Genomic DNA, 22,182 nt, shown 5'->3' with positions numbered 1-22,182 from the left:
TACAAACAGGAGGTTAGTTGAAAGCAATCATAGAAATTAATATGACCACTCCATCCAATATGTAATTTGTCTGAATGTTTGCAGACATTCTAGAAAATCACACCATTAAAAATTTATTAATACTTAAATGACAAAAAACAAAATTTATCAATAAAACTGAGGTCACCACAAGTTAGATTTATTAAATTTACCGTATGATAGTTTTATGCGAACAGAGGAATGGTGAATTGGGTGAGCTATTTTATGGTGGCCTGAAGGAGGTAAGTAGCACTGGTTTGCTACACTGATCCAAAGAAAAGACATCTGAAACAAGCATTCTATTTGAGACTGAGCCAGGCCCTTGCTGACTTCTCTATAGTTCCACCTATATCCAAGGTACCAAAGGGCAAGCAGGGGTGTGACTTTTAAACAGCCCATTCACTATTAACCAAAGAATTGATTTATTCATATATAAGGAAATATTAATAAAAATAACATTAATAATAATAATTTCCATTATTATATTTTATATTATATTTTTACCTATTCCAATCATTCCTTACAGAAGACATAGTTATTTAAGTTTACATAAAAGGACACTGGTGCTTTTTGAGGTTAAAAATTTTCTAACGTCACTCAACCAGTAAGTTGTGGGCTATATCAGATCAGTTTGCATTTTCTCGACATCATACCAGTGTCATACAAAATGCCACTGGTGGTATCCACATTTATGTAAGTGATGCTCTGTACAAAACTCTTCACGAGTATTTACATTATTGAATATTAGAAAAAATACAATTGTTTTCACAGTATTTCAGGTCTTAGTATGCCAAAACTAAAATTGTTCACCTAAAAAGATATCTGTTAACTATATAACTTCTCTGTACAGTTGAAGATGTCCTTCATTGTCTCGGTGAATATTTGCTAAAGTATGATTTTTGGAATACAAACTGGGAACATCCTCTCCAATAAAACAAGTTTAAAAGAAACACCATACATGATACTTCACTCTTGAAAATTTTTAACACACAATTTAATGCTAAGGTTTCTGTGGACTCCCACAGTCAAGAAATCTCTGTTTATTTTTGTTAAACACAAGGCTATCTAAACATATTAACCATAGAAGCTTTTTTTCAAGTATCCTCCACACTAATTATGAATGAGAGTGAAAATCTAAATTAATTTGCGTTTAAGTTCAGAAAGGCCTCAGATATTTTATTTATACAAAGAACTAGGATAAATGAAGAGTTCTAAAGAATGATCAGTGAAGGGGTTAAGTTTGCCGAACTGCGCAGGAGGTCTAAGCACAGGGACAGGGATGGCAAGCTGAATTGCAGGGCAACATCTGAGACAAGTAGATCAGAAGGGAAAGCGCAGATGACAAGTCTCCTTCTACAAGTGTAACTACGGGTATCCAGTCTCACGTATCATCAGGAAACTGTTGCTCAGTGGGTCTCCATAACCAGTGGGAAACTAAACAATCCTAGCCACAGCCAACAGGAAAAGCTTAAGACAACCCGGAGCCAGACTCTTTCCAATTAGCTCTATCTCTGGCCACTACCCCAAATGTAACTCTGACAGTTACACATGATCCTGTAATATGGAAGCTCACAATCAAGTCTCAGCAAAAATTCTCTCAGTGCATTTTCCCACAACACAAATGAAGTTGAAAATTATCTTGGTAAGGTGAGTCAGAGGCAAAAATAAAAGAGAGGCTGTTTTAACTTTATCCAGAATACCTTCTCTCACCCATCATTTTCTAATATATGAACTCTGCCTACGTACATGGAATTATTAGGAGGCTGTTGCCCATGCTAATGATGGGTGTCTTCACACACAAATGCCATGTTTAAATGGGTAGATGGTTTCCTTAACACAAATGGCTTTTCTTTATTCATGCTTAACCATAAATGAAATTAGAAAGTTATTTTGAAAGCATTGCATTTATCTATGATGGAGTTATCATGCTTTCAATGTTGTCTCAGTAATTTTGGGCTGCACTAAAGATTAAAAAAAGGAAGCTTTCTGAATATGAGAATTATAGCAAATTAAACACATTTGATAGTCATATATGCTATAGACTAACTAGTAACAGGAGGGGGAAATTCTTTGTAAAATATTAAAGTTCTGTTTACTCACTATACTATTAGAAACCCAAGATAATTTTACTCAATAAAAATATTTATTGAGTGCTTATTCTGTGCCTGGTTCTGTGTATGGTCTTGAAAATAAAAGGTATGAGTAAGACACAGCTACACAGCTTCTAACCCCATGGAGCTTACGGAGGGAGAACCACTTCCCTGCTCCTACCTCAAACCCTAATTACACGGTTAGTTTTAAGATAAGCCAGACTGTGATATGTCCCAAAAAGATGGGATTCATGTAGAGCAGGACTATGAATCATGACAGCCGAGGAAAAAGAAAAAGGGAAATTGATCTTGTCTGGCAAAAAGAGTAGAAGAACTTAAGCAGGCTGAGGCACCTACCTTTGCTAAATGTTACTGTTCTAAAGAATGTATCAACCATGGGTTCTTTACAGCTGCTGGTCCACTAAGTTTTGTAACTTTACCTGATGACAAAAACTTGTCTCTGAACAAATCATCCCTTTGTAATTCACAGTTTTTTCAATGAATATAACTTTTTACTCATTACATAAATATGTTCATTAAAAAATAAATAGAATAACATTAAAATATATGACACATAGTAAAACCTGAAATTCCACCATGATTTTTGTGTTCATGCTGTCACATATTCATTTATGCAAATAAAATATGTAATTCTATGCAAATAGATTTATACATATACTATGTATATATACATATATCCAGGGATCTTTTTCTGTAATATTTATTTCTTACCTCCCCCCAGAAAACTAATATTAACAACCTAATACGTATTCCTCTGATCCTTCCGTAGCTTTCTTCATGATTTTTTGCTTATATACTCCATATTCTTTTATATGTGTGTGACTGTGTGTGTATTTGATTTAGAATAAAAGGATCAAATTATATAAAGATCTTTATGTTTGCTTTTCTCATGGAAATCTTTCCATGTTGAACAGTGCTTCTCAAACTTTAATAGACATAGGAATCTTGAGGATCTTGATAAAATGCAGATTTTGATTCAGTAGCTCTGGGTGGGTCCTGAGACTGTGCATTTCTGACAAGCTCCAAGGTGATGCCAAGGTATTGCTTAAAGACAATACTTTGAGTACCAATGATACAGAGATCTATCTTATTCTTTATAACGGTCCATTCATATTCCATCCCTCAATTCATTTCACAGCTTCCCCATTATTAGAAGCTTTTACTTTGTTTTCAGATTTTTGCTGCCACAAAAATTAAAGCAGCCTTTTTTTCCTCTTGTTTTTGCATGCTTTGTAGGGTAACCTCTTTTCAACTTCTAAATAGCCCAGGGTTCAATGAACCTGGGATAGTGCCATCAACTTAACATGTGTTTGTGGCCTATCTACCAGGCATTTGGCACCGTTGCCCTTTTCCAGGTCCCTTAAACAGTAGGCTGTCCAATTTAGGAGGTGTTCCAGCACTGCCACCACTTACCTTGGTCAATTCAGTCTCACCCTGGGAGTACTTCAGACTCATCACGAAGTCACTGTACTGGAGTGAATGCATTCCAGGTCTATTGGACACTTCACTACTATCCACAATTGCTAAGCATCCCAGATCTTTAAGAAGTCAGAGTCAGTACTTACAGAAGCAACTTCTTTTGACATTTTACAGCATGGAGTGTTATAAGCTTACAAAGCCTTGAAATGAAAATTTTATTTATAAAATTTATTTTTCTAATGCATCAAACTCATTTGTATTCAGTCATTTTTAATGCTAGAAGGACCATTTTTTATTTCCTGCCCAGGTATAATTTTCACTTGCTGAATTCTTTAAGTGTTCATCATGAAGAATTGTTCTCTTGAAAATGTGCTGTGCATGAATGAAATTTTGGATTTTCACTTCCGGTTCTTTATGTTAATGCTATTTTTGCTACTTCTGTACTGATTGCATATGGCCGTAAACAGACAATAATGTACAGCCAATATTCTTGTTTAACAGGTTCAGAACATGTCCCAGTCTATTGAAGTCTTAAACTTGAGAACTCAGAGAGATTTCCAATATGTTTTAAAAATGGAAACACAAATGAAAGGGCTGAAGGCCAAGTTTCGGCAGATTGAAGATGATCGGAAGACGCTAATGACCAAACATTTTCAAGTAGGTCTGACTTCTGCAATTTTGTCAATCCAAATAAGACACTGAGTGCGATGGACAGCCAGCAGGGCACTCAGCTAGAAATAGCTGTGCATTGGCCCATATGTGCAAGGTTAAAGACTCGTGGGGGATTTAATCATCTCTCCACTGAAACTGATCATTAGCTGGCAGGAATGCATGGAAGCCTTCCTATAAAAAGAGTCTCATCCTCCTAGGACTAGGTAGAATTTTAGGGTAGTTTTACAGGTACTTCAGTGTCTAAGACAAAGGGAACTCCTGAAGAAAATTAATAATTAAATTATCAAAGTTTCTCTGATGATTTTATGCCTTGCTAATGTGAGGAGAAATTTAGAGGATATGAATTTTTAAAAGAGGCAAAAATACCACTAATAAGAGCATGTAAAGAGAGTTGCTTCGTAATTTTATACAAATAAAATCTTTTTCTAGAGTTTATGTGTTTCATGGGCAATTATCTAGAAACACTGAAAATGGAGGGGAAAAGCATGCTATGTTGACTTTTATTAACGATGTATGAAAGAGTTTTGAATTTTAAGAAAAAATCTTGGGCTGATAATGCAAAGCCTCTGCTAAAAATAAGTTATCTGCGTTTCAAAGGCACAGCACACAATTTATAAAACACATTGTGGTTGCCCACTTAGCCTCTGTTTTCCTTGCCAATTAGGAAGTGAGATTCACTACTGAGGTTGAGGGAATGGACCTGAATTCAAACACTTGGTCAAGGAAAGAAGTGCTTTGTGCACATAATGGTGACAGGTGGGGGGCTAGCCAGGAACACACAGCACAGTCTCTGCATAACACATTTCAACGTGGCAGAAAGTTTCATGGTTTTGTAGTTGTTTTAGTGGCATTCCAGAGACTTAGCAGCAAGGTCTAGAAGCAAGTAAAGCACTTAACCAGTTTTAAAATTTTACCAGAAGGTCACAACAGACGGAAAAAAGGGCAAGAACGTTTAGAGTATTGACAGGAAAGGGGACAGAAGTGAAGAATCATGAGAGTTAAGTTGAAGAGAGAAGTAACCAAAGCCAGGAGGTTGAAAAATTAGAACCAATTAGACAAGACCTAGAAGAGACAATAGATTTGAAGAATATTGAAAATGGGAGATGAATTAACTGGATAAATAGAGACCTTATGGGGAAACGGTAAACGAAAAAGAATATAAGGCAGAGGAGCGAAAGAATTAATTTTAACCGGCATTTACTGAGCACCTACCGTGCGCAAAGTGCTAGATGCATACTGTGCAATCTCTTCTGTGAAAGACAGCTAACAGGCAAATGAAGCTGATGAACAGAGGCATAAGCATTACTTAAGAGAGCACAAAGGGAACAGTGATTAATTTGTTGAAAAAATACCAAGGGAAGGGTTATGAGATTCAGCAATATTTAAGAAAGCAGTTTTGGACTAGTACCCTCCCCAGCACTGAATTACAGGTGGGGCTGGGGGGTAATCAAGGTAACCAAAAGATTTTCAATATCAATTTTCAGTGCTTGGGGCTAGGGTGGATGGTAAAGCAATAATGTGAACCCAATGCCCGGTCATCAACACAGTAGGATGTAGTGAGCTGGTACTTCAGGTGCAGGGAAAGCGTTCCCAGAAGGAGCAGGCAGAGGAGGAGAGGAGCTGAGGCTGCCTGATACAGACGGACAGTATTTTGATCTGCTCATTGGTTGGACTTTCTACTGCTGAGAAGTTTCTAGAGTTTCAAAATTGATTGCCAATAATAAATAATGAATTGTTGAAAAGATTTTAAAAAAACTAATTTTTAATTGAGCAGAAAAAAAACTACCAAAATTTTGACATTGCATTGTTCTCTTTTAAATATGCCCATAGTAGAATGTAAAACCTCTCATTGTTACATTTGATATAATATTAATATGTAGCAAATGATACTAACTGAACTTTTCTTAAAACTCTGAAGTTAAAACTCTAATGAAACAATTTTGTCTTCCTTTAGGGATACCAAAAGATGCTCAAACTAATACATTTGTTTCAAAATAAGCCCCCCAAAATGAGCAAAGCTCTGAAATTCTACTTTTTGACTGTGATACTTATTTATGAATGTTTCTCATTATTAAGACTCTCTGTAGCTTCCCACCCTACATGCCCATGAGGACAAATTCAAAGATTTCTGAATTCACAGTACAAGTAGAAATTTCCCCGCATGAAAACAAGCCTATTAATAAGGACAGCAATGAAAGCTCCTGCTATTTTAATGCATTTATAATAACAACATCTTCTGAATGTAATATAAAAATGCAACTTTCAGCTCCTTAGTGTACAACATGGTTTCTGACAACACATATGGATTATTCTCAAATAATCATGAGAGGAACAGCTCTTTCCACAAATGATATCATCTGCAATAAATTCACAATTGAATCAAACTCCTGGAATATCTTTGTTGGCCACTACCACTAAGTTAGAGGGAAAGAAGTAAAGGTGGCACATCTAGAAAGTGCAGGTGAAACCACAGGTGCGGCTAAGTCCTGCGATGAGTAGGAATAAGGAACACTGCTTGACAACATTCACTTCTTATTCTCCTGACTAAAATCAACATTTCAGTTTCAAACAACTGTGCAACCGGCTCATCTGTTACATAAGCTATGCACATTGGCTTCTTAAAGAGTTAATTCACTATACGAGTAAGCAATTCTGCCTTACATAATGACCTCTAAATTATCTATGCTGAAACAAATGGAGTCAGAGAACAGCTAATAATTCAAAACGGTAAACATCAACATGCATTTCTTTGAGCTTTGGGAAGCTTTGCATGATTTATTATACTTACTGAAGTTACTTTGCTAATGAAGTAGTGCTAAGATGGATATTAAAAAGAGCTGGGAATACCTGAGCACAATGGAAAAACAAAGTGGTGGATGGCCATGATTGGAAAAATTTCGAGTGTTAGGAAAAAGCTGATCAGACTCTGAAATTTCCTGAATGCACCCCTATAACATGGACATTCGGTAGGTGGGTAATTAGAGTTAACTAAACAATCATAGGGTATTTGACCTCTTTTCAATCACTGTATTCAAACTTAACTCATAATTAGAAGATGAACCCTGCTTATATTTCCTAACTAAATAATGCATTGTTGTTCACTTGATGAAATGCTACCAGAAAGTAAGACAATACCCAAAATTAATACCATAGGAAGTTTTTCTAATTATGTTAAAGACCAATTTGTTTTATTAAAAAAGCCTGTAACCATTTAAAGAGAGATTCTTGTATGGAAAAGCTGAAATAAGTGGTTTTACTACTAATGATCATGTGGCCACTTCTATTTTCACAAAACACCTAATTTCAACCAAAAATCAATAAGGAATTCCAAAGCTGTTCTAATAATCTCTTTTAAGTATCATAATAAAAAGAACATAGCTGCTTAATTTGTTTTAAATGACTCTCAGGAACGATTGACTGCTTTTCACAGGAGTTGAAAGAGAAGATGGACGAGCTCCTGCCCTTGATCCCTGTGCTGGAACAGTACAAAACAGACGCCAAGTTAATCACCCAGTTCAAGGAGGAAATCCGGAATCTGTCAGCCGTCCTCACTGGGATTCAGGAAGAAATCGGTGCCTATGACTATGAGGAACTGCATCAAAGGGTGCTGAGCTTGGAAACCAGGCTTCGTGACTGCATGAAAAAGCTAAGTGAGTAGAAAATTTTCATTTGTCTAAGTTGTATTTTTAAGTAGTTTCAATGAAAATTGAATTCTCGCGTTTTGGAAATAGTCCTAAAGTACCTAATTATCAGGAAAACAGTGCCCGTTTTCTGAGTGTAAGTTTTCCTTAATGACTTAAGCATATTTGGGCACTCAGTGCTTGATTAACAGTTTCCTGATTTTTAGATCACTGTGTTACCATTTGGTAGCTTGAAATTAGTAGTCTGGTAAATACAACCGACTCCATTGACTATGCTAGTGAAAATAAATTTTATTTTTAAATATGTGAGGGCCAATTATTGCTTGGCTAGGGGAGAGGGGAAGCATTTTTGGTAGTGGAGAAAGTTAGAGGCTAGGGAAAAGGAGGTTACCCAGGGACGAAATGTGAAACAGCAATGATTAAAACAAACCAAAACAATTTCCCCACTATGTAGAATTGCCATCAACTGCTCTGATCTACTCAAAAAATAAAATGGGGCACTTACTTAAACAGATAGTCACCACTGTGCAAGGGGTCAAGCATGTGACATGGGTTATGGATTCTATTTCTTGCCTCCTAAAAGGTATGGTTCAATTTGGTCTGAGTTTACAAACTCTTCCATCGCATCCATGAACTAGTTATTCAATTAAAGTCACCATGGGAGTAGTATGCAACTTAAATGCAAAATAAGCAAGTAGCCATGAATTGGGTAAAAAGGGGTTGGATGTCCATTTAAAAGTAATCCTTCAGTTGTTGACATGAGGTGCCGTGACTGGGAGGGCAACTCAATAACCATAGACAAGTATTCTTTCAAGGTAAAGAAATGATTTTCTGGAATGGGAAACAAACTGCAAAGAGCAGCATTTGGAAAAAAAAAATTCATCAATTTCTAATAAAGAAAACCAGTGAATAAATGTGAACATTTAAAATAAAATTTGAATGGCTTACAAAACAATTTAAAGATTATTTTACAAATATGCTTCAAATGTTAAAAAGAGAGCCCAAAATACAAAATGTTGCATTCAGTTATCACAGCCTCAAGGCAATGTGGGAAATAACCACATCTAAGGCTCCACTGTAGTCATTGCAGGATTTCCAAGAGAATTTAACAAAATTAAACAGAAGGAAACAAAGTTCACCTGAAGGCAACACATGGGCAGGACTCTCAGCTCCTTACTCCTCATCAGGCAAGGTCTACACCTTTTCATCTATACCTGGTCTCCTAACCATCAATTATACAGATTCCATGACTGTAGCTCTTGCTTCCCTCCAACCCATTGTCCACATTATTGCCAAAGGGATTTTTCTGCAGTATAAATCTGAAATTATTTTGCTCTGCTCAAAATCTCCTATGAATTTCTTGTGTCATAGGATATGGTCGGTCCATGGCTATTGAGGCCCTTCATGTGTGGCCCTCCCTACTTCTCCAGTCCTAGATTTTGCCACTTCTTCCTTCACACACTAAGTTCCTGCCATGTGTGCCTTGCTCTCTTGCCACGGGACTGTTATGAGATGCTGTTTGTTCCTGCTCCTGCAACACTCTTTCCCCCATGTACTTTCTCTGTCAAAACATTTTCAGCTGCCACATGTGATCGACTCCTAGTCATTCTTCAAGTCTCAGCTTAAACGTTATATCTTGCCAGAATCCTTCATTGCCTTCCTAGACTAGCTTGCATGTCCTGCTAGGTACTCACAATCCCTGATATTTCACTAATTATTGGACTGTTTTGTTATCATTGCAAGTGTAATTGAATGTCTCTTACTAGACTTTCCTTCCATGAGGACAAAAGTAGTATTTATTATGTTCACTCTACATTCTGTATCTCCCAATGCTTACTAAACTATCTGGCAAAGAAAAATTACTCAATAAATATTTGCTGATAAATCAATTCTGTAAGGAGTCGTAGGAATAATTTCTAAACTTTTCAGCAGAGTATTAGCTATTTCAAGTGGCAGGGAATGATCTGGTTTACTTGGAGGAAAAAATACATTCTTTTAGCCACATAATCTTTAAGTCAAAAATAATATAAATGTGATTAAGACTAAGCAAGGTAAAAGTTATTTATTTGACATGGCACTTAAATACCTCTTTCATATGCTCTGCTTTTATAAATCTAGTTCTGAAGTTTATGGTCAATGTACACTAGGTAAACATTACTGACATAAAGAAATTCTGCTGTTGTATTTTTTTCTTTTCTCATCAAGAAATAGCTTTCCACATGCTGGGTGCCAGTGGGTTGTGTGAGGTCGTTCATCTAGAGGTGGTATGTTTGGGCAATGGAATATCTCTGCTAACCATGGCTGCCACAAGTTGTACCCATTATGACTCTGAGGCACATTTCAGCTTGCCTCGTATATGGTATACTCTATTACGCTAAACCACAAAGGGCCCTTTGTCACTACTTGCCATATCTTGCAAATATTCTTGCTAAAATATACTCAAAAAGTGTAATCAACAAAAAGCAAAATATAGGAAACATTTGATCATTCCTTGGCATATGATGCTGACAAGATGTGTCAAACGCATTTTCCGTCTCTGACAGACTCATCCCCAACCTGTTCTTAGTAGCTAACGATATGCAATGATTCAGGACACTGCTCTAGGGACACCCATACTTTTCTCTCTAATTCATGAGGACCCTCAACTGAGTGCTTCCCTTTAAACATTGGCCTAAAGAAACCACATGATCTGTGGAGCACATTCTTACTGATATTTTTATGTCTTTCAGTAACTCAAAAACTAAAGGAGCAGTTTTCAAAAAAAAAAAAAAAAAGAAAGAAAGAAAGAAATAGCTTTAGTTCAATGCTCATGTTAGTTACATAGCTTGCCAGATGATGTCTCCACCAAATGAGAAGAAAATCTCAAACCAAGAATTACGTAGTGTCCTCCGTATCCACATTACTTTGGAGGTTACAAAGAAGTATCCAGATGCATATTTTATTAGCTCATAAAATATCTGGTTAAAGATTTTCTGTTAATGAAGCATACAGGACTGGTCTGTATAGAGCTTTGACTTTCTTTGGCAGAGGTCCGTTTGCTATAGACGAACCATCCCAGATCCTGAGAATCAATTCACTCTTTTATTCTTAGCATGTCACAATAGACCTGAGCACACAGGCATTGCATGCTGAGACTGGGCATCTGCTAAGTACAAATGGACTCTACTAAATGCAAGGAGAGGCAAGAGAATGGTTCTAGCTAGCAAACTCCTTGAACCTTACGTTGTGTGAGTTATGTTTTTGAATGATTAACAGAGAAAGCTCTTGGGATTTGCTCAAATTTAGAAATGTACTTTACTTCTATATATATTCTGTCTGAGTTTACTTAGCTGGAAATAATTTCTGCTGTAGTTGGGTAATTACACACTCCCCTCAGCTCTTTCACAACCCCATTTGTTTGTTTTTTCTAATCCACATATAGCTCCCCACATACAACATCCTCCAATTCAGAAGAAGTTGTTGAAATGATATTTTGGACAAAGAGGGTAAATCTAAGTGGACATGAATTCATCCTTTTCATTCTTCACACTGAACCTTGGATAACATTTCTATGCTGCTCTTACACTTTAGGACTTGATTTATAACATATACATATTTAACATCACAGACCCTTTTTTTATTAACTTTCCCTCAGGGACCACAAAGTTTGAAAAATGTGACTGTCAAATGAACTGCATTAATTAACATTCATTTTTATTTTAACTAATCTAAAACACAAAATCTAGCAACCAATATAATACAAATACCAAACGGCAATACAATTGGTATTCAACTTTCTTATTTAATGACATGGTCGCTCTACGAGCTAATTGACATGACTCTATAAAATACTGAAAATAGTTCTTACATTTCATAAATGTTTTCCTAGATTATTAGCAGCCATTGGCTCCCTAGTAGAGAGCTCAGTGCCACAAATGATGAAGTGAACTCTTTTATGCTTTTTGTCTCCAGAACTGGGTAGTTTTGTCCATTCGACCAAGTTTGTCAATTAACTACTTACTAAGCACCTCCCAAGCAGAGAGAATATTTATCTGCTGGACCACAACACTTAATTTCAGTTTAGAATAATGCTGAGGCAGAGATATTCTAATTATGTGAAGTAGAAAGCCACATAGTCCCTGGAAAAATAGCACATAAATCTTCATATTTTCCATTAACAAACAAACCAATCCAATTGAAAGAATGTGTCTGGTAATATATATTTGCACACCTACATACATAGAGTTGCAGAAGAAATTGAACATAATTTCTAGTGTGGCACTAGGTCATAGTGCTACACTTCTTAGTATTTACATTTCCTGGCAGTTGTCACAGGTATTTATCAATAAGTATTTACATTTCCTGGCAATTGGTACAGATTGGATCAATTCATCTCTGAGAATCCTTTTCACTCCAAGCCTAGTATTATCTCATAATTAAGTGCTCAAATATCAAACTATCAGAACATATGGTCTTGGGGGAGAAAAAAGACGTTAGCCAGCATCAGCACCATCAACGGAAAGAGTATAAAGAAAAACATATCAGAGGTTCAATGTTCCAAAAGGCTCTAAAACCCGGTTGCTGTGCTGCTGTCTAGAATGAGACACTGGATGATTATGGGATTGGCAATGTAGTGACAAGAGCAAGAAGACTCATTCATCAACGGCACCTTCACCCTTCACAAGCGCCTCTCAACCCACACAGCCAGTTAGCAGAGGGTAGAAACGGATTGAGAAGAGACAATAAAATTGCAACAATGATGGATGCATTTCCCCTCACTTTTTCAGTGGGTTTGCTTTAAAGTAAATGTTACAAAGTACATCACATGAATTTTAAAATACTAAAAAACAAACTAGTCTTATTGCCTGTAATGTCTAAGTTACTCCCAAATCATAAGTAAGGCCCTGAGGGAATCACATGTCGTTGAGACCACTAGGGCACCATTTAGCTTATTTCTACTAGAAAATTAAAGCTTTGGAGAAAATAGAAGTTAGCAAAATGCTTCAACAGCAATGCACCCTAGTGGCCTGCATGACGTACAGTAATTAATGCCCTTTCTGAAGTGCTTAATTTTCTCCTATGAGAGAGATTGAATAGAATAAAATCCCCCGTGCTTAATTAAATCATATCACATTCCTACATATGCAGAATATAATTATATGTATGTGAGAATTTGACTTAAAAAGCATGGTGAAAGCTCATACACCCCCCCCCCGAGATCACCAAAAAATATTTAATGGAGATTATAATCAGACTTTCCAGCTTTCTAGTTCTCTGCCCCCCACTCCTTCTTGTTAGCTCTATTTTAGGGCAATGGTTCAGTGCCATCTAGTGAAGCAAAGCACTGGCTGCATCCTCCATTAACACAAATGGTTTCGAGACTTCATTTTTAAGTATCAGTAGCATTACAAACTTGAGGTCACAAGTGGTAAGACTTAGGTTACTGTCTTTGCTGTTTATGCCAAATTAGTTTTTAAAAAGGAAGCCAAATTATCTATTTGCTAAATAGTCTTACTTGCACATTTGACAAATATTTATTAACTCCCTAATGCTGGCACTTTGCTAGGTATCAGCAGATGCAAAGATGGATAGGAGACCATTTCCCCCTACTGTCAAGATGCTTATTTTAGTGAGGACAACAAGCACATAAATAGATAACTACAGCAATATTGAGTGCCTACCACTCACCTAACAGGCATTGTGCCTGCTGTTTTACATGTGTTAGTTCTAATCTACGCAGAGATCTGAGTTCAGCATTAGTATTGGCAATTTAATTAAAACAGATGCTCAAAAATTTTAAATTAACTTGCCAAAGATCCATGTTAAATCCAGTAACTTTAAATCCTAGTACTGAGTTCAAGGGCTGAGATTTTTTTGTGGGGTGCATACAATAATAGAGAAATTTCCTAGATGCTCAATAAGTTTAATTTAATGAATAGAAAAACCATCCATCCACCCAATTGTTATAGAAAAGAAGCCACAGAGTCATTCTTGGTTCTTTCTTGAACCTCACTCCCCCAACACAATCACCAAATCTTTTTCCTCCCCTCTCACAGATCTTTCAAAACTACCTCTTTTCTGCATCCTCACTTCCACCACCCTAATCCAGAGCATCGTTCATCATTTCTCGAACAGATTATGGCAATGGCCTCCCAACCGTGTGTCTTAGCTGAAGTCCTTCCCTCTCCTTCACACTGAGTATTGAGTATAATCCTTCCCAAATGCAAACCTCGTCATGTTAAACCTGTATTTGAGTGTTTTACATTTAAAATCGAATACAAACACCTTTGCATGCTTTGTCTTGATGAAATGGACTCGTCTGATTCTTCAGGTCTTGAGTGCTTCTCTCACATCCTCATAATGCGCTCACTCTAAGCTTCAGTCATTTTAATCTTTCGGTTTCTCAATTGTGCATGCTTTCTTTGCCTCCCGAACATTGAATGTTCTCTCCCTTTTCCTGGAACACTTTCCTCCCCACCTTACCTGTTCCCTGAGTGCCCCTTAATGTGGTTGTATTCCCCTGGCATGGGCTCCCACAGCCCTCCCCCTGCTCCTGCACGACGCTTAGTATATTAACACGTTTTCCAGAGAATGCCCATTTGCTTTTTCAAAAAAATCTTTACCTGCTTTTAGCTGAGTTATCTCTGAACTGAAAGGTCAGGAACCATCCATGTCCTGTTCCAGTTGAATCCTTGGAGACTCTCACAATACACAGTACACAATACAGCACAATACACCTGAAATGGAGTAGACAAAAGTTAGCATCTGCAGAATGTTTAAGATCAAATTTTATTTTTAAAATAAAAAGTTTTAAGTTGCTCTCAAGAAATAAATCAGTGTATGTAAAATATAAACATATGTATATCTTTTACAAAACCAAAAAGCTTTGGGGAAACAAAAACAACAAACACATAACATTTTTCCACCTTTGTTTTCATTGCTTTCTTCATGGACAATGCAGTATTTCATTCCAAAACAATCTGATATTTTGCTCTACTTAGCACTTAAAGCAAGAGACACTGAACATCTCAGTGAAAGCAAGAATTAACAGAAAAGTCAAACTGTGTGCCTGAGGTGAAAAGGAGTGAGATTTAACTCAGAAATGTAATAGGGGAAATTTTAAGAATATTTCCTCAAATTAAATTGAGATCTTTGAATAAATCATTCACCAAAGATAGTCCTAATCTCCCCAAAATTCTAGGTTGTAAAATAGAATGGCAATTTCTCCATTGTCTATGCAATCAACTCATTCTTCCGGAACCCTGAAACCCCTGATATAGTTTAGCTTCATTTTGGAGTGGCTGGTAAATTTTACCATAAATTGATTTATCATTAACTTTCCTCTTTTTATGTCCTACATTTTGAACTAAATTATGACTAAATTATAAGCCTTTTAAGGATATAAAACCTATATTTCCAAAGGCAAGCATGAATTGTCAAATTAATTGAGATTTTGTAACACAGTTCTCCATTAAGTTTAGATGCTAGGTAGGCTTCTCCGTAAAGATATGCTCAAAATATAAGCTTTATCTCAGAAAAGGTAAAAGGAAGAGACAATTTTTAAATAATTAAATAGGTAAAATGTACTAATTTTGGGAAAAGGTGGTTATTTAGACATGTTCATATAATTCTTCCTCACTCATTCTAGTGAGGGCTATATCCAATATGTCCATTCTTATCCTTACCTTTCCCTTAGTAGCATGATCGATAAGACTAGACAGGAAAATAAATGTTTAAATGATATAAACATATTTTACTACCAAATGTATGATAGAGAAAAACTTCAATAGCTTTAATAAATAGACTTTAAAGATCGAATCATATGTATTTTTTACTACATGAGTTCTCTGATGGCCTTAAGTAAAAAGAAATAACATTCTACCCATAAAATTATTCACTACTCCATTTAATTTGCTTATATGGGTACAACCTTAAGATTAAAATCCAGAGGTGTTAGTCCAGAATATTACAAGTTACAATTACATATTGAAGAAGTAAACAAAATAGAGGACAGGTGGTTTTTATGCTTTGTTCATCCAAACAACTGATCTTCTTGCTGAATCCCAAATGATATCTTTTCCTGAGCTACTGATTGATTAATATGGATTGTAACAGATTAAAAAAATTGAATCTCTAAAAGTCATCAGAGATATAAAATGATCACTTTCTTCAATTACTACTGATTCAGTATATTTTCTGAATATACACAAGTTACATGGGCAAGGTATTATAAATGCTAATATTTTCATGTGTCTTACTGTAGACAGAGAGCATAGCAGGAGAAAATCAATGAAGCAAGAGTCTTAACTTCCTTCTTTTCCATCCACCTTTGCAGCAACATTTGTCTTCCAGGCATTTGGGAAAATTATCCTTTCTGTCCGGCTTCCTTTGTCCTCATAAAAAGTGAGAGTAAAGTGAGAAAAATAGTGATTTATTTGAACAAGAGCTAGTTTTGAGAAGCTAAGAAATAAAAAAAGTGACTTTTATTGTTTATTTCATTTTACTTTATTTTTACAATTTCTTGGCTGCATTAGAATCTGAGGGTACCTGTGTTTACTTAACACTAAGTCCACAAAATTATAACTAAAAATGCAGTCAGTTTTATAAATTCCTGTAACTTTAATTTTACTAATTTCATTTGGCAAGATGGATTTTGGATTAGAAAATCAATAATCATTTGTAATGGAAGCTTCTACTGAGAAGAAATCAACATTGAGAGAACTTTCTGTGTTTTGCTTCCCAGGAATAAAGGTAGACAATGATGATGGTGACCATGATCACACTGATGGTGTTCGTGTGTGTGTTTAACCACAACCACAAATACCACCTTCTCCCCATCAGCATATAAAAATTTGTTGATTGGCCGGGCGCGGTGGCTCACGCCTGTAATCCTAGCACTCTGGGAGGCCGAGGCGGGCGGATTGTTTGAGCTCAGGAGTTCGAAACCAGCCTGAGCAAGAGCGAGACCCCCGTCTCTACTAAAAATAGACAGAAATTAATCGGACAACTAAAAATATAGAGAAAAAAATTAGCCAGGCATGGTGGCGCATGACTGTAGCCGCAGCTACTCGGGAGGCTGAGGCAGAAGGATCGCTTGAGCCCAGGAGTTTGAGGTTGCTGTGAGCTAGGCTGACGCCACGGCACTCACTCTAGCCCGGGCAACACAGTGAGACTCTGTCTCAAAAAAAAAAGAAAAAAAAAAAAAGTTTGTTGATCAAATATCTATTCCATGTCTTCTGAGTTAAAATGACAATATGTCAGGCTTCAGAACTTTTATTTCATAGGTGAGGAAACTCCACCTCAGAGAATATGCATATTATCTAACATTATATGATGATTTAATGCTATGGCCTAAATTAGAAACCAGATTTCCTAACTCCCTCCCACCTCAGCATTCAAACCTGGATAAAATATACTACACAAAGAACATTTCCTGGGAAATTAATGAAAGTTAGAACACACACACATGCGCACACACACGCGTATAAAAGGATAGAGGCATGATTACTCATGGTTACTAAATAGATTAAACTACCATCTGCTCATAGTCTTCATTTATTTAATTATTGTCTTTCACGTCACCAGTTTCTTGCTCTCTACTACTTGATTCCTATGGACAAACAAGCCTTTCTTAAACAGAAATGACATCAGTATAATAATAAAAACTTTCCATGATCTCATATTTCCCTATCTCCTGACTTTTTTTCCTTTGAAAGAATCTTCTATAGCTGCTGCTTCAGTTTATAGTCTTTTCAAACCAACTCCAATCCAATTTCTAGTCTGAACACTTTCTTCATTTGAGCCTTGTCATCACCAATGACTTATTGTTGCCAAATTCCATGGACATTTCTTTGATCCTGTCTTGCTAGACCTCTCAGTAATACCAGCCACAGGTCAGCATTACATCCTTCTTAAAACACTTTCTTCTTTTGGATTTCTTAACACCACGCTATTTTTTTCTATCCCACTTACATACAGCTTATTCCTACATTCCTTTGCTAGGTCTTATAAATATTGTGCTTGGCAGGGCTCTGTTCTGGTTGCCTTTCTCTTTTCTGTGTATGCCCTCTCTCTAAGGCAGTATGTAGCCCCTGGCTTTCACTGTCGTCATTGTGCTGATGAAAATCAAAACTGCATAGCAAAAGAGTGTCTGCTTTCTAGACTTATCTACTATTTCCACTGGCATGTATAATAGTCATGAAGAATGTGAAATAATCGATGCCGGATTCTTGATTTTTTCTCCCAAACCTATCCCTCCTTCAGTCATTCCATCTGAGTAAATGACACTACAACCTGCCCAGCTTAACAAGCCAAAAATATGCATATTAGCCAAGATTACTTTTTCTTTTCTTTTTCTCTTTTTTTTTTTTTTTTTTTTGAGATAGAGTCTCACTCCCTTGCCCTGGCTAGTGTGCTGTGGCATCAGCCTAGCTCACAGTAACCTCAAACTCCTGGGCTCAAACAATCCTCCTGCCTCAGCCTCCCGAGTAGCTGGGACTACAGTGCGCACACTATGACACCCGGCTATTTTTTATATTTTTTAGTAGAGACGGGATCTCAGTCTTGCTCAGGCTGGTCTTGAACTCCTGAGCTCAAGTGATCCTCCCCCCTCAGCCTCCCAGAGTGCTAGGGCCACTGCGCCCAGCCCTAGATTACTTTTTCATTTGAGATTTTTATTCCCTGTTTTGCTTTCCATGCTTGCATCTAATCCAACACTTAGTCCTATCAACTTTAGCCTGAAAACATACCCCAAATTCATTTACTTTTCTCCATCTCCAACACTGTTCCCATCATCTCTCACCTGAACCAGTGTGATAACCTCTTAATGGTACTTTCTGACTACACTCTATCCCCTCTACAATTAATTTTCCAAACAGTAACAAGATTTATCTTTTTAAAATACAGGTCATATTCTGTTATCCTCCCCCTCTTTAATATCCTCCAGTGGTTTTCAATCATACCTAGAATAAAATCCAAATACTGTATTCACTCTGATTTTGCAAACTTCATGATCTGGACTATTCATCTCTCCAACCTCTTCTTCTAATTTTCTAAGTATGCCCTAGACACACTGGTCTTCTTTCTGTTTATTTTTGTTTGTCTCAACTCACCAAGCATATCCAGATTTAGGGCTTTTGCAACAACAACAATAGTAGCTAATATTTCTTAAGAATTTAACTATATACCAAACACTATTCTAAACACTTAGCATGTATTTCTTATTGAATCTTGTCAATAACATTTAAGATAGATATTATTACTGTTGTTACCCATGAGACATCCAGAGGTAAAAAATTGTTCACAGTCCCTAGAGAGTAAGGGGGTAGAATCAGGATCCTGATCCAGGCAAACTCTTTAACCCGGACCCCAGCCTCTTTAACATGCTGCCTTCCCTTAAGCTGATCCACAAAGTGGCTAACTCCACTAAATGGCTCTACCACTAAACAAACTAAATGCATAACTGTCCTTCTCTTCAACTTATGAGTCCATGGCTGACCATTGTCAATTAGATCTCATATTAAATACCACACTCTGGGAGGTCTTGCCTACTGCCCCAACCTAAAGTAGCTCCCTAGTCACTCTTTATAAAATTGCCCTACTTAATTACCTGCGTTAAATTTATTCCTACCAGATATATTTGGCTAGTTTGCTTATTTGTTTATTTATTTTTCTCTCTTCCCCCAAAAATGTAAGCTTCACCAGAACAGAGGTGTCATATCTTCCTCATCACTGTAACTCCAGTATCTAGAACGATGCTTGCTGCTCGATAAATGTTAGCTGGATAAATGAATAAATGGGTGAGTGAAGCACCCCTGTTTGAAAGCCACATCCGAAAGCTTCCCTCTTTTAAGCACCTAAAGATTTGCTTTCTGAGGTCGCCCAATATGAAGAAATTTTATGCAAAGCACTTTGCCTACTACTCAATGAAAAGTAAAAGACATCTCTATTCATAATTATTAAATACCTATTGGATGTTTTAAGTAAGTGTATTGCTATGGAGTCCACAATTTTTAATGTGCTCACTATTTCAGATTAAGAAATTGAAGGACTCATTTAAGATGCACATATTTTTAAATTGTTAATACTCTGGGTCATTAGTTCTTCACTTCAAGTATACTTCTTGGATGAATACTATAAAAATCGGTTAATTCAAAGATGTGACTCCAGGATGAAAAGCTGTGGTGGACTGAGGTCAAGTGCAAGGTGGTGTTAGGAAGACAAATCCTGGCATTGCACACCGTCGGTCACTGGGCAGATGGGAGATAGCTAATGGCTGATAGACACGGAGGAAAGTGATGGGGCAATGATTGCACATAGGAGAATCAAAGAATGCAAAACACAAAGTTCGTAAATGTTCATAGCCAAGTTCTAGATATCTTTATTTGGAACCAGAGCTCACGTAGTTTCACATGCATATTTTGTAAAAGGTTTGCATCTATTTTAAAAGCCATTCACTGAAACTCGCGGTTAAAGTTTGTAAAATTGTATTGATTTATTGATTATAGGGACAAGTTTCAATCATATGGACAAGACCTTACTGTTAAGACACATGTGTAGGACCAAATCAGTGAGACTTGATAAGAAATGTAACTGTATTCAACTTGCTTTTCTAGACCCTCGTATTCATTTTTCATAGAAAACTAAACGTGGAAGATTAGTTGAATTTGCTTGTTTCTATGTTTAACAGTTTATGGGCATTTTTTGTGGAAAAAGAGAAAAGATAAATGTGGCTTAGAATAAGACATATTTTACTTATCTAAGAAGGCTGTCTTCGTGGAATTAGTGTTACCATATGTTACAGTCCCCAGGCTGAATTTTTATTTTTTATTTCATATCAACAGATATTCAGTGAATTCATTGCCACATCTTTTTCTTCTCAATTCATATTTAGTCTGAAACAACTTCTTCATTTAACTTTCCTTGCTAGTTGATTCAAAAAATAATAAAAAAAAAGAATCAAAAAGGAAACGGAAAAGACAGGCAGTGATATTTTGAGAAGCTGTAACATATGACTTGTCTCCTGTTCGCCTTTATATCCCCAGCACCTAGAATAGTGCTGGCACAAAATAAATTCTCAGTAAATGGTTGTTAAATGAATACATTAATTATTTAATCTTTAAATAGTAACTATTGTTTTTACCCTCTAACATATTTTAGAAAAATGCCTATTACTACAATAAGAAAGTAAAGTCATTTTTAGTTTAAAATTGTGGTCCCTAATCCCTGGACTGTGGACTGGTACTGTCTGTGGCCTCTTAGGAGCCAGGCCACACAGCAGGAGGTGAAGCGAGCAAAGCTTCCTCTGTATTTGCACTCACTCGGCATCGCTCACATCCCCACCTGAGCTCTGCGTCCTGTCAGATCAGCAGCAGCACTGGATTCTCACAGGAGCACGAACCCTGCTGTAAACTGCGCATGCGCGGGATCTAGATGGAGAGCTCCTTATGAGAACCTAATGCCTGATGATCTGAGGTGGAGCTGAGGCAGTGATGCTAGTACCAGGGAGCGGCTGCAAATACAGATTATCATTAGCAGAGAGGTCTGATTGCACAGAGACCATAATAAATCAATTGCTTGCAGACTCATATCAAAACCCTATCAGTGAGTGGCAAGTGACAATAATAATAAATAATAAAGTTCACAATACATGTAATGTGCTTGAATCATTCCAAAACTATCCCCCATCTGCACCCTGCCCCCCCCACCCCCCAACCCCCGGCAGTCTGTAGAAAAACTGTCGTCCATGAAACTGGCCTCTGGTGCCAAAAGGCTGGTGACTGCTGGTTTAAGAGTCAGACGCTTTTAACCCCTGGTATAAATTCTGTCCTAATTCCTGGTCTAAACGACCTAAGGCTCAGCAGTGTCCCTTTGCCAAGTAGGTGCAATGCTGGGTTAGATCCAACCACCACTGAAGCCAAGACACCCAAGGCACTGATATGCTGGGGGTTGTTTGCAAATGTTGAGAGTCATAGAATGAATATGAGACCCAAGGACAGTTCTTATTCAGGTTTCAACTAATCACATCTGATTATGCATACCTCAGCATCTAAAACATGCATACCTCTCAGACAAATATGGGGTCTGTGTCTTCTTGCTTTGTCCAAATCACGCTTCGGTCTGGTGGTAAAGGCTACCTACGGCAAAGAGGACAATTTTGCTGATAAAGCAGTTTAAAAATCTCACTTTGAAGTTTAATTGTATAGTTTGGCCATCTTAAATGTTAAGTCGGACTCCGTAATTGCAAAATCTATATTCACTTTCACTATAGAAACAACTCGAAGTCACCATAATGTCTTACTGGTCATGTTTCCACATGGTTGTTTCCTCTGGGAACTAGTGGG

The 22,182-nt window shown here is 36.9% G+C and overlaps 1 protein-coding gene across 2 annotated transcripts in view; it reads left to right on the top strand.

Annotated features, from left to right (window-relative positions):
- The window catches only part of OLFM3 (olfactomedin 3), a 205,212-nt gene that overhangs the window by 174,714 nt on the left and 8,316 nt on the right, over positions 1 to 22,182 (top strand). For both annotated transcript variants that reach the window (XM_012654863.1, XM_012654862.1), the window contains exons 3-4: positions 4,050 to 4,205; positions 7,651 to 7,870. In XM_012654863.1, the coding sequence (XP_012510317.1) occupies positions 4,050 to 4,205; positions 7,651 to 7,870 (376 nt within the window). The remainder of the gene's footprint in view (positions 1 to 4,049; positions 4,206 to 7,650; positions 7,871 to 22,182) is intronic.

The sequence above is a fragment of the Propithecus coquereli genome, unplaced genomic scaffold, assembly GCF_000956105.1.
Source record: "Propithecus coquereli isolate 6110/MARCELLA unplaced genomic scaffold, Pcoq_1.0 Scaffold45, whole genome shotgun sequence".
NCBI lineage: Eukaryota > Metazoa > Chordata > Mammalia > Primates > Indriidae > Propithecus > Propithecus coquereli.
Note: the sequence above shows the minus strand (reverse complement) of the source record. Positions and strands in the feature narration are given on the sequence as shown.